This window comes from Ascidia mentula, chromosome 1 (assembly GCF_947561715.1).
Source record: "Ascidia mentula chromosome 1, kaAscMent1.1, whole genome shotgun sequence".
Taxonomy (NCBI): Eukaryota; Metazoa; Chordata; class Ascidiacea; order Phlebobranchia; family Ascidiidae; genus Ascidia; species Ascidia mentula.
Window position 1 is genome coordinate 1,327,756 of NC_138566.1, and position 13,150 is coordinate 1,340,905.

General features: G+C 37.0%; 1 protein-coding gene across 1 annotated transcript in view; it reads left to right on the forward strand.

The window, feature by feature from the left end:
• The window catches only part of LOC145917789 (kelch-like protein 23), a 50,321-nt gene extending 37,902 nt beyond the window's left edge, over window positions 1-12,419 (forward strand). The window contains exons 8-12 of the mRNA XM_083003073.1: window positions 9,943-10,123; window positions 10,575-10,715; window positions 11,133-11,279; window positions 11,482-11,629; window positions 11,954-12,419. Of these exons, the coding sequence (XP_082859199.1) occupies window positions 9,943-10,123; window positions 10,575-10,715; window positions 11,133-11,279; window positions 11,482-11,629; window positions 11,954-12,068 (732 nt within the window). The 3' untranslated portion in view covers window positions 12,069-12,419. The remainder of the gene's footprint in view (window positions 1-9,942; window positions 10,124-10,574; window positions 10,716-11,132; window positions 11,280-11,481; window positions 11,630-11,953) is intronic.
• The last annotated feature ends 731 nt before the right edge of the window (window positions 12,420-13,150 follow it).

Here is a 13,150-nt window from a genome sequence, read left to right on the forward strand (position 1 = left end):
ATGGTTATAACTTGAAAAGAATTTTTTTGGTAAATGAAGTAGATTGATAGGGCGACCGGCTTTTGAGATACAGCTGATCAAAGTCGCGTTCTTGCCGCTGCGAACGAAATCGTGCGAAAGCGAGATTATTGTTGCCTGACGTCATAGAAGGCGCTTCAGTCGTGCGAGTGCTGGCAGCAAGCTTCAGGCGTCGGAATGAAAAACATTGTAAAACTGGTTTAGTATACTTTTGCATTAAACAGGGGACAACAAGTGCAACAAACGGATTTTGATGTTAATTTGAGCTGCAGATAGATGGCCGCTATTTCGAACTATGAAGTCTTATGTGGTTGCATGATAATAAAACAGTTACTGGGACAGGGTGTTCTTGTGGTTAAAGCTTTTGTGATTGCTAACGTGATGCATGAACTTTCAAAAACACTACAGAAACAATAAACCGTCAATTAAGCAAAAGATAGAAGTAATTCTTTGCTTGGCAGTTGCGTTACCTACGAATTCGTGTCATAAATGATGAGATTAATTCGCCACAATCAACCACTATAACGCCCGTTAGATGCTCCCCGGTTCGTGGAGCGGAACGTCACACGAGGGAAAGGTCAAAACGCGCCTCCTGAACTTCCTCCGAAAATATTCGCAGTTTTTTATTCGGACAAAGAAGACGGTTTCTGTACAAAATGCATCACATCAACAAATGTACTTTACATTTACAATCAATATAGGCTCACTAACTGTTTTCGGAACCGGCATGCAAACGAATAAATTGCTAGTTCAGTGTTACGCCTAAACAAAGATGCAATGTATAGTCACAAATTCCCGTTACGACGTTACACACAATGCTTGTCAATTGTTGTGACAACAAACCACAAACACCGCTTTATTAAATGGCACGAACACTCTAAGAATAAACAAAGCAGTGTAAGTAACTTGTCTGACGCATTTACTTTCCAAGGTACAACGAATGGCATCTTAAGCCATTGCGTTCAAATAGCAATCAAGGTTAACCATAATACAGTTTATCCAATACGAATAATTAAGCTCTTTGCGACATAGAACCGTGCTCCACGGAAGTCAGACACAAAAAAGGACTTAACCACGTTTTCAGTTCAACAAAACTACCCGTTAACTGTTACGTCACAAACTACAATAGACTGCAACAATTATAGCAGTGAAAGGAAAAAAAGGCACATAAACAGAAATCAGGCAATTGCTGGCAAATAAGATGTAACATACCCTCCCACAATGTACGAATCCAAGGAGTACATGTCAACACAACAAACAAACATCGGACAGTAATTGCGAAAACAGTTCACCCACAACTAATCACGCATCGCGACGTCGCGACGTTGCGGCACAGTAAGCACAATTTTGCGATTGGGCGTTTTAACGCACCAGTGTGAGTCTTCACGATTACCTGACGCACAACTCCTTTCCAATCAGGATGTTCCTCAACCACTCGACCCAGAAACCACTTGCTCCGGGGCTGGTTGTCATCCGCCACAAGAACCACGTCATTTACCATAAAATTCGAATGTCCACTTGCCCACTTCGATCTGGGCATGAGCGTAGGCAGGTACTCGCGAGACCATCGCCTCCAAAACTGATCGGCCAGGTATTGTACCTGACGCCACCGGTTTTGATGGTAACAGTCCTTCCCCGTGAACAGTCCTGGTGACATATTCGGCGCTGCACGTTGCAGCATTAACTGATTGGGAGTAAGGGGCTCCTCATCCTTCGGATCGAACGTCACTGGGACCAAGGGACGGGTGTTTAGGATTGCCTCGACCTCTACCATCAGAGTGCACAACCGCTCATCAGACAACGTCTGTTCCGAGAGCAGGGCGTTGAGTATTTCGCGTACAGAGCGTAACATGCGCTCCCATACCCCACCCTTGTGGCTGACAGTGGGGGGATTAAAACTCCATGCCATTTCGCATTGTTGCAGATATTCGTGAATCTGCCGTTGGTTCCAATTCTTCAGTTCTTCACGCAGGATACGCTCGGCTCCGACGAAATTCGTGCCGTTGTCACTGAAGATCTGGTTTGGACGTCCACGACGACCGATGAACCGTCGAAGGGCTCTAATGAAGGAGTCGGTCGACAATGAATGGGCTATCTCGATATGTGCGGCCCTGGTGGAGAAACAAGTAAAGATACAACCGTACCTCTTTACCACTTCGCCCTTGCTTCACAAGAAAGGGTCCGAATACTAAATGCATTCTGGCTCTGCTGCCAATTCATCTTTCTGAAACATCGTTTGAGTCGTGTTTTGCTCAGTTTATATAAAGAAGACTGGAGCGATTTCATGCGTAATGTGTACTTTTGCCTCAATAAAAAATCAAACGCACCGTTCGTATTTTCGCTGTAGCGACACAATTCTATTCTAATGCCGTTATTCGTGAACTAAATTTCCCTATGTTTGTTTCGTACAATTCCAGTTTTGTGCATATATTCTCATGGCAATGTTCAATTCCAAGTGCCCTTGTTAAAAGTTTGGTGAAACAAATTTAACATAGGATTCGGTGTCGATATTCGGATTCGGTTTGATTCCAAATAAATAATAACCTCGTGTTTTGGCTGATTACCGGAGGTTTGAACTAAGTTGGCTGCATTTACTATTAACATCTTTTCCCATACTGCTATAATTTAGAGCAGTGGTTCTTAAACTTTCTTGGTCGCGGCCCCAAGACATTTTCTGTTAAACCTTGCGTTCCCAACTCCACGAAAAAATCCTGTTCAAAAACATCTTCTTGTTCGTTTTTAATATCGCTCATCAATGAGAGGGATGGGGGATGTTTATTACGTGGTTAAGTGGAAGACAATTCACACCGCGGGTCTGCTGTACAGTCGGGTTTGTTCCGTGCTTTTGTCTTCCCACTCACAAGTGCAAAACAACCAGACAATAATCTAAAACTACTATTGTCAACATAATGAACATTATCGCGTCACAGTTATTTAAATTTAAGACAATCACCTGCTGTTGGCGCTTTTTCGATAAACCACTGCAGCGAAACTTTGTGATTAAATGTCATTTTTGTGTTAATTTGTGCAATTCGATTACTTCGCGTACGTACGCGTCTGTTATTTTTTGGGTTAATCACTTCGTTCTCTACGACAGATGGGTTAATCTCGAACATATGTGTTAATCGGTTTTGGTTTTAATTTCACATCGACGTTTTATAATAATCCGTCCATATTCGCATTTTTCTCATTTCGATGATATTATAAACACCGCCACACGGCCTTAAGCTAAGGAGAGAAAACGAGAAAACGGACTGAGCGAGACAAAAGCAATTAAAGTATAACTCTCGTCGTTGCATTTAACGTTGTTTGTTTTGAAACAAGGTATGTTTGTTTAGCGTTTTATGTTTTGATTAAACAGTCGCAAAGATAGTTTTTTGGGAGATGTTTTTCTAGTCTTAGGAGTCAGATACACGGCGTGTTCATTTCTCTGCAAACGGTCCCTGCAAGACCAAATCTTCGCTGAAATTAATCGTAAGATTTCTGAAAACTGAAATATTATATTTGGATAGATTGCTGCTTGGTCGCTAGACGGGTATTCGAAAAAATTGAGGTCCCCCTTGTCAACCTTCCACGGCCCTCTAGCGGCCGCGCTCCCAGTTTAAGAACTCTTGATTTAGACAATATTAAGGCGTGCTATGCAAATTGCTGGGCCGACGTTTGAAAGACGCCTTTTTGGACATCGCCAGGTTCATCAACATTTGTAGAAACGGACCGGTTGGGTTCAATGCCTTCAGTAAGTTGTTTATTGACAAACGAATATAAAATACACAAGCATCGAGCCAATAATATGAATTTTGTGATCATGTCAACCTCAAGTTTGTGAGAATATCATCCTCATCTTCTCATCATCTTCGTTTCAGGGAAGAAGGTGAGTGAGGAACAGGAGACGGAACTTTACACGTTCGAACAACATGTCCTCCAGAAGATGATGAAGAAGAAGGAAGAAGAAGACAAAGACGAACATCTCATGGCAATGATCGTTGAGCAGTAAGTTGGTTAGGATTCGAATCCACACAACAATGACTTCAAACCGATTCTTCTGGATCAAACGTTTGCGTTGAAAGAACCTGATTTAATTCACAACAAATCGATAAGATTGATAGGATTTGCTACAAGTGAAGTAATTATTAAACCTTGAGAAAAGCAGAAAAAGTTGGAAATTCAAAAGGTCACAAGTTGCCCTATTACCACGTGAGCGATGACCTTGAAGCACAAACGAGGTCAAGCAATCGTGTTCAGTGCAAGCATCACATTAATGAGGCAGCTTGTGTGTTTGTAATTGCCTAAATGTCTTTTTTGCCTGCGCTTGTATTTCTTTGCCACTTTTCCATTTTCCGTGTTATGTAAAAATGTTTTTTTTTCATTTGATTGATTTCCATCATTGCTGTCACAGACTTTTCTTTATTGTTTCTGTACTGATTTCATTAAGTTTCGTACCGGCTACATCAGTGCCTTATTAAAGGTTACTGTTTTTAGCTTTGAGAGTGTGAACTATTTATTTAACCAGATAATAAAAATTCCGCGTGTATTTATTATCCTGACTGGAATCTAATGATTGATTTATTAACTCTTACAATGGATCAATTTCAACACACATACTTCTAGTAGTTGGAAGTTTTGTTTCATCGTCTCCAACCATTGCACGTTTACAACGTTTCAATTATTGCACGTGGGTGATGATAACAACCAATGACCACTGGGGTCGACACAAATTCCACGCTAGACCATTCGGAATACTTCCTGTACATGGACAATAGTACGACACAAAATCATGGGTGGATAGTAGGATTTTTTTCAGATAGAAATCAACTCCAGTGATCGTTGGAGGAAATCGACATCCTGTAAAAAACTTGAGATGGTTAAATGTTGCAAGAAGAGTGATTACAGTGCTTTTGCTTAACCTGAAACCTAAAAAGAATACTTCTTAAAACCGATAATATGTTTGCAGGACAATTGTACTACTTCATGCGTGTGCAGTACAACTTACAGCGCAACTATTTGCTTCTCACCTAATATAATCTGTTGGAACATTACAAGACAAGCTTTCTCAACACGTTTGTTTCAGCTGTCCACGTGGTCAGGTAATGAACACATTTCCTGCAACTTATTATAATTTAATTGACAAGCAGGAAACCAAAACAATAGCAATGTCGTATGTCATGTAAGTATAAGGACCCATGAACATGGCATATGTCATGGACAGACTCGTGCGTGGAGCACCAGGAGCCATTCCAGTATAGGGACACGCCTATGGAACGGAGGAATTTTCATGGAAAGGCTTGGTCCTATCCTCATTCTTATAAAAAAGATCCTTGCACCGACACATTTTCAATGTCCTGGTGCTTATATTATAAGAGATGTTGTTTGCAAATATGTTCCATTATGTTCTTCATGGAGATTTCACGATGCAAATTGTGACAATGACAAGGACGTTTTGGAAATAATTCCACCTGAAACTAAATATATAGATGGGGTTGTGACAGTGCAACTTGTCCATAAATCCAACTTGAATTCTTCAGGCGATGTCGCCGAATTGTTTGGATTGTGTTGCATATTTACAGTCTTTCTTAAACCCTAATGCAAACGTTACCAACTTGACTCTATTTTGTCTTTTAACATTTGTGCTGTTCTGTGTTGCGTAAGTTGTGCTGTTGTTGCTGTGACGTCATTACAGCAAAGTTCGAAACTTGGCGGCAAAATTTGGGGGAGGACAGATCACATTCTATTGCACTGCTTCCCAACCTTTTTCAGTTCGCGACCCACTTTTAATGCAAGTTTTATTGTGCGACCCACAATGAGATATGACCAAACGAATGACATGCAACAATTTCGTGATCTAATAGAAAACTGTAACATTTAGAAATGCGACCCACTGGTTGGGATGTACTGTTCTAGTTGAACAAACTCCACACACGTATACATATTTATCTGTAAAAGCTATAAATAGACCAAGGCCAAATATTTTTTTCAAACCGATCACACAATGAAATACTTCTCGTACAATGCTTGAATAATTAAAAGCATCAGTTTGTTTGAAAATTTATGTGTCTCTCAATGTTTGATGGTCAAAATAAATTTTGAATTAATTTAACTGAAAAAAAAATTATTATTACTTTCTGATCACTCAAGCGTGGTGTAAAGGTGGTTCCCCTCCGGTGTGACATTAGTTCCGTTCTCGGAAATGCTGCAAAAAATAAAAAGAAGTTGTAAGCAAAGATTTAGGGTTGTACACTAGACCCGGTATTTCATTGACTGTCAGTTTAACTTTTTGTCTTCATCATGAAGCGAACACAAGAAGAAATAAACTTGCATCACCAGAAAGTGATGAATTTTTTAAACAAGTAAGTTTAATTTATGAAGATTTACTGAAGTTAAACTATTGATGTTTTAGTGACAGAAAAGAAACAAAACGATTTTGCAACAGAACACTTTGTTCCGATGGAGAAAACTATTCAATACATGATGCTGTTGTTTGTTCTATGTCAGATTATTTTAATGCTTTACTTGGTGTTGAGGTAAGTGTGTTTGTTTTGTAGAAATAATATGAAACCTGAGTGTTTGTCGTTTAGTTGTCCCCTGTCCGTAAATACATTGTTGCAATCAAGCAAAATATGTCATTTAGACAACAACAACAACTCTTTTCTTTTTAAAATTAAGTTAGTTTGTTTACAAAACTCATAGGCCATGTGGTATAATATCTCAACAATTGAGCAACATACCATAATATTTTATACCTGTCTTTTATGAACATTCGTACCCAGAGTTGTTCATCCCTTTAGTTTACACCAGGCCTCCATAACATATGGCTCCATCACGACATTCAGCTCTTGTTTTGACACAATTGGCTCAGTTGCAACAGCTTAGTCTAGTGTTTGCATATCTGATAAGCATTTGTTTGAGTTGTTACAATATTTAAGTTTAAATTTGTAAGATGTTAAGGAGGTTTTTGTTATTACTCGACAATTACATTGGCTTAACTTTTGCAACTATTCTAGAATGCAACTTACTAGATTGATTTATTTTTTGCTATGGCCCTTGTAATGTTTCTATTTGAACAGGACTCGTGTATGTTATTGTATATAAATTACATACCATATTCCAAATGGTAAATTTGTCAGTTCTTTAGACCAGATTGTGTGTGTTTGTTGTGATTGGTTAATTTTGTTTTCTTATAGATGCGCGAGAAATACTCAGATTTTATCAAAGTTGACAATATTCCACCAAAAAGACTGGAAAGTGTATTGGATTATATTTACACTGGTGATATTGAAGTAACAGAGAAAAATGTGTTGGAAGTGTTGGAAGATGCTGATTATACACAGATGGAAGGTATGCAAGTTTTAATCTTTACTAATGTTAATGTGTTAAGAGTGATTATTTCAATATATATGTTCTACATGTGTATTTATTTATTTGCAAACCATGACAATTTTGCATATTTTAGGTTAAAATTTTTGTGTTTGACTATTGTCACGTTGTTGACACCAGGGACAAAACAAATTATTTGTAATCAATGGAGAAGTGAGCACAGATATCACTTCTGAATTGGGTGTGGCTGAATTTTGTTTTGTCTACACTTTCAGAGTTGAAGTCATTTTGTTGTCAAGTCATCCTTAAAATGACTTCAACCGATAACTGTTTGAAGCTAAGAGCTTATGCTACTCGATACAATCTTGCTGATGTGGAAAAGAAAACAAACCAAATGATTGTTGATAACATTGCAACAGTTGTACAACATGATGATTTCATGCAACTTGATGTTGGTGATATGTCTGCAATCATCAAACAGAGAAACAAAGGGGTAATTATGATTAATTTGTATTTTCTGTTTGCATTGTGGAAGAAAATCGTCAAGACTTTTGATTTGAACGATAAGGTAAATTAAATGTCGTCTATAAAAGGTTGGGTAAACTCATCAACAGTTCCTCATCCACAACAACCAGCTCTCAATGTTGTTTGTTCGTGTTCACACAAAAAGAAATAAATTCCAGCAATAACTGCAGTTAAAACTTAACATGTATTTTGCATAACATATGCTGTTCACAAGAATTAGTGAACTGGTAACTTTTACATCATATTTTGCGACAGACATTTTTAGTAGGTTATGGTCCAGGGGTTCTTATCTGCATGTTTTTGTAACGACCTTACATCAAAACAATAATATCAACCTTTTTGTATTTGTTTAAAGTTGCTTTTGTGGTGATTAAACTTTTTATGTGACATTTTTACTTTCCATTTGTGTTTTCGGTTTTAATTTACAATTTGATGCAGTCAGATCATGTTAGTAACCTTTTTATGATATATTTTAACAGTTACTTAACTTGTTGTCACAAATTAGTTGTTGAATGCAGACGGAAGAAGCTGTTTTTACTGGAATGGTTCGATGGGTTAATTTCAATCCTTCCCATCGAGAGGATTTGTTTGTGAATCTTTTCTCACAACTTGATCTTTCATCTATTTCAACTAAGTCTCTTGCAACCACAATAAGAAATGAAGTAAATTGTTTTAGTTGATTCGCTTATAATTAGTTTATATATTTAATTCTTTTCAGCCTCTAGTAAGAGGTAACATAGAATGCAGCAATGCAGTCATGGATGCTTTTTCAATGAACTTTGAAAAACCAGGAACAAGTGAAAAAGCAACTTCTGTCAAAACAGGTGTGATATTTTTTGTGTAATGTCACATTATCCACCATATTTATACCACTGTTATGGACAACATGCTCCCCAGTAAGAAATAATTATTTCCCCCGACCACAGTGATTTTGTTGTGGACGTCTTGTGACGTAACAAACACCTACTATATTATGTTCTCCTCATTTCACCGGTATAATGTTGAGATATCTGGTGTAAAGAGCACAAATCTGTATGTGTTTATAATATTCTATTCGAATGAGTTGCACTCCGAAACTTTTTAAAATTATACTTTAGGAAACGATTCCAACTGTTGAATTGTCAATAAAAGTGCATATTAAACTTGACCAACCTTATAATACCAGTTGGAGAACTGCAAGGTGGAGGCTTGAATGCTGCAACCACCCTTATAGCATTTGTGCTCCTGTAATTTTAAACCCTACTCAATTTCCCACTTAAGATTTACTCGTGGCAAATCATATTGCAAACATGTGGTCAGAATCCAGGGACAGTCAACTACCAACAAGTTAGGGATACAATTCTGTGGGCTGAGATTAAACAAATAAATCAAAACTGACCAATATAGAAAGATGTGCTTCACCAAAAAAGCATTAAGAAAGACTGGTGTCAAAGTAATTAAATACTTAAATGAAGCTTTGTGTAAATACTATACACAAATACTAACTCCATTCAAAAAGATTGATTAACAAAGCAACAACTTTACCTTCATAAAAAAATATGTTACCACTGTTATTACCCCAAAAAAATATTTTAAGCACACTAAACCATAACAAGCAAATGTTTATGTTTCAGATTTGTCAGGATTTCTTCTCATTGGTGGCAGTAATTCAAAACGAGATTGTGTGAAATGGAATGTTACCTCAAAACAGCATGAACATTACCCAGTATGTACATTGCTTGCTGTCTTACAGTTTTGCATTTTAACATACTTTCTCATAAATATACATGCTTTTTGTATGTGCAAGTAAATGTAAATTTGAACTAAAATTAACAAGACTGCAAAAGTCCAGTAACAGCCAGGATTTGTTGCAAAACTTGGACACTAATAATTTTATGTTGATTTGGTTGTACATGAAATAATAATGCAAACATGCCCTGGTTTAGTGTAACATGCCAATGACTTGATAAAATATGTTCCATAGTATGCCATCTTTTTTTCTATTATTCGAGTTACATGTTTTAAAATAGAGACTTTTCTTTTATTTAGTGAAACATTTTAATCACTTTGCCTTGATGCATTGTTTCTAAATTATCAAAATATATTTAGAAAATGATCACAGACAGAGTGAACTCAATTTCAGCCAAATTTGGTGAAAATGTTTATGTAATGGGTGGAGATGGTCCAACACAAAGTTGTGAGATGTTGAATTTGGAGGAAAGTAAAAACTGGGTAAAAATTGCTGATTTGTTGGAAGGTCGAAGTTATGCTGCATCTGCTGTTGTTGGAGGTTGGTGTGGTTATTTCTGAAATTGTTGATTACTAAACCAGGGGCTGTTCCAGGAATAAAGGATTGGGGAAGCCCCCATACAAATTGTCATAGCAATAAAAATTAACACGGTGGCAGACAAAGGGTTTTGTTAATATTTATTTTTGTTTATCAGTAGTGTGTCTTTGTGTGGTTTATGACTATCTTCTCATCTCTCAACCAACTCATTCTTGTTGCTCACCATAGCTTTTGTTAGTAATACCCCAGAGAAAATTTGTGAATTCTGCCATGACTGCATTTGCGAATTTTTTTTGTACTTTTAACAGTATTACTGACACTTTGCTGACAAGTTACCAATTCTTAAACGTTGTTCAACTATGTTTTTGGAAACTTATAGTAAATATTTAGATGTTGATCAACAATTATAACTTTTATGGACAACCTTGTATTCACTAATTACAAACAAATTTAGATGACTTGTATCTCACGGGTGGTGATGGAAACCAAGGAGCATTCTCATCAACTTTGTGTTATTCTGTACAAGAAGACAGATGGAGAAGTGGTTTCGACATGTTACAACCAAGATATGGACATGGAATGTGTTCAATTGACAGTAAGAAAACATTTGAGTTTATTTTTGTATAGGATTAGTCTTATTACTGGACCCAGTACCAAATAGTTGGCATGCATCTGAAACAACAGCATAATTAACCGTAAACCATAAATTAAAGTAATCAGTAAATCCACTCTATTTACCCCAACAATATTCACTTTTGGACATGAAAATGTTGTGAACGCCGACCTCAAACTTGCCAGAAATGCAGGAAATATTCCATCTTTATTTTGTAGTTCTTTATGACATGAATTTGAACTTTAGTATTGATTAATTTCAATTAAAACCCCGATTGAAAGCTGATCGCTTATTTGTAAACGCAGTGCTTACCGCATTGCTTGTTACGTAACATTACGACATAATCGTAATATGACGTCACAATAAATATTAACACAACCGATTTGAAAATTTCTTCAGATGTTTTGTTTTCTGTGGGCGGACAATACTTACAATCATGTGAATTCCGCGATGTTCGTGTTGGGACCTCCACAAGAATCGCTTCTCTCAATGAAGCAAGAGGGGGTTTAGCATGTGAAGAAATTAAAGGGAAGATCTATGCAATTGGTTAGTGATGAAAAGTTAATTAACTGTCAGTGGTTTTTGTGTGAATTTTATAAAATACAAATTCATATTCGTCACCGGTGAATGTATCACGTGATAAATATAATGGAGTTTTCTGAAAAGAATCCTAAACATAAAAACTGGTAGATATAACTATAAAGTATTAACCTAAAAACAATAAAAAGTTTTACTTTAAATCTGACAGGAGGTGGTCGTGGTCGTGATCTGCGAACAGTTGAAGAATACGAACCCAGAGTCAACAAATGGAAATATGTTTCTCCTCTCCTAAATACTCGTTGCCGTCACTCTGCTTGTGTTATTGATGGGAGGATTTATGTTGTGGGTGGAACGAGGTAAGAATTGATATTATGACGTCACTATAGTCCACTGTTTCCCGTTTTATGTGAAAATGTAAATGTTGAGAAACTGGGACAAGTGGGATATACGATGTTATACTTGATTAACAACTTGCATAAAATGTTTGTTAAATTTAAAACACTTTGTATTATACAAGGTTGTATGTATGGTTTGGTTTAGTGGTGTAGGGGTCTGCGGGTGTACGTTGGTTTGTTTTTGTTAACTTATAAAATTTACTTCTAGTGAAAAACGTTCTAGAAAAACTTACCTGTGTTTGTTGTGTGTCTGATTCATAAAACTGTATCATGTTTGTTTTATAGGAACTGGGGTGAAGAACTCACATCAGTTGAAGTTTACGATCCAACCTCAGATGTCTGGACACATGCTTTTGATCTTGACAAACCAGTTTATGATGCGACTGTTGTTGCTGTTTAATATGTTTCTATATTTGGTTGTAGTTGATATTTAATTGAGATTGATCACGGACAAACATGCTCGAATGAAAGTTTTTGTCAAAAATATCGTTTTATGCAACTTAACCAATTGATTTATATTATTGCAACGCTTTCTGAATTTTTTTAATATCATGTATTTGTGTTTGCAAACCGCTGTATTTTGTGATAATAGCAGATATCCGCAAAATAGAAATTATTCTTTTTGTCGATTTCCAACGTGATTCTGCTACGAATTTATAATTCCAATACTACAATAGGTCAATATCAAGTGTGAATATCAAGTGCTAATCCGCGCTGTATGAAGTCCAAAGCAGTCCGTTGCAACCTTCACATGGGCGCCTGACTCGCCAACCCTTTTGGTTTTATCGGTGCCCAAACTATTTTATGTTTCATGTTCATATACGTTGTAACTTGTAAAAATAAAATAGGTTTGATTTTGTTAATAATTTGGTCTTCGTGAAAGGGAATGTTTTTTTAAGTGCGGGACCCCTACCATGCAGGTCTAATTTTGTCAAAATTCGTTTAAATTTGTTATTGAATATCCCCTTTCCGGAAATGACTCAAGTTAAAACAGCCACTACTTCAAGATAAATAAACAAGCATGTATAAAGCAAGATTTACGTTTAGCGAATGCATAAATTATCGATGAACATTAGTAGGAAACACCAAAAGCGAGAATTTACTTGTAGACCGCATATCAGTAATTATATTAAAATAGTTTTGCCCGCGGGGAATGCCCGTCTTGTACTCCTGCGTCATAGATAGTCTCAGTTCCGTCACAAGGCAACCGGTGATGCGTTGGGGTCAATTTTCTGGTTGAATGAGCAAGAAGTCACGTGGTGTAGCCAGGGCGATTTTCAGCGTGTTTGGTGCAGTTTTAGTGCATTTTTTGCTCTTCTCAGTCAGTCAGACGTTTGGTGCAGGGTGCTGTGAAAAGTTTAGTTGAAAAACCACCAAAATGTTCAAGGGGATGTAGCTCAAAATTGAATCACAGAAGTATACCTTAATTTGTGATTTTATGTTAGGCCCGCCTCTTGGCTACGCAGTAAGGTGAAAATTAGT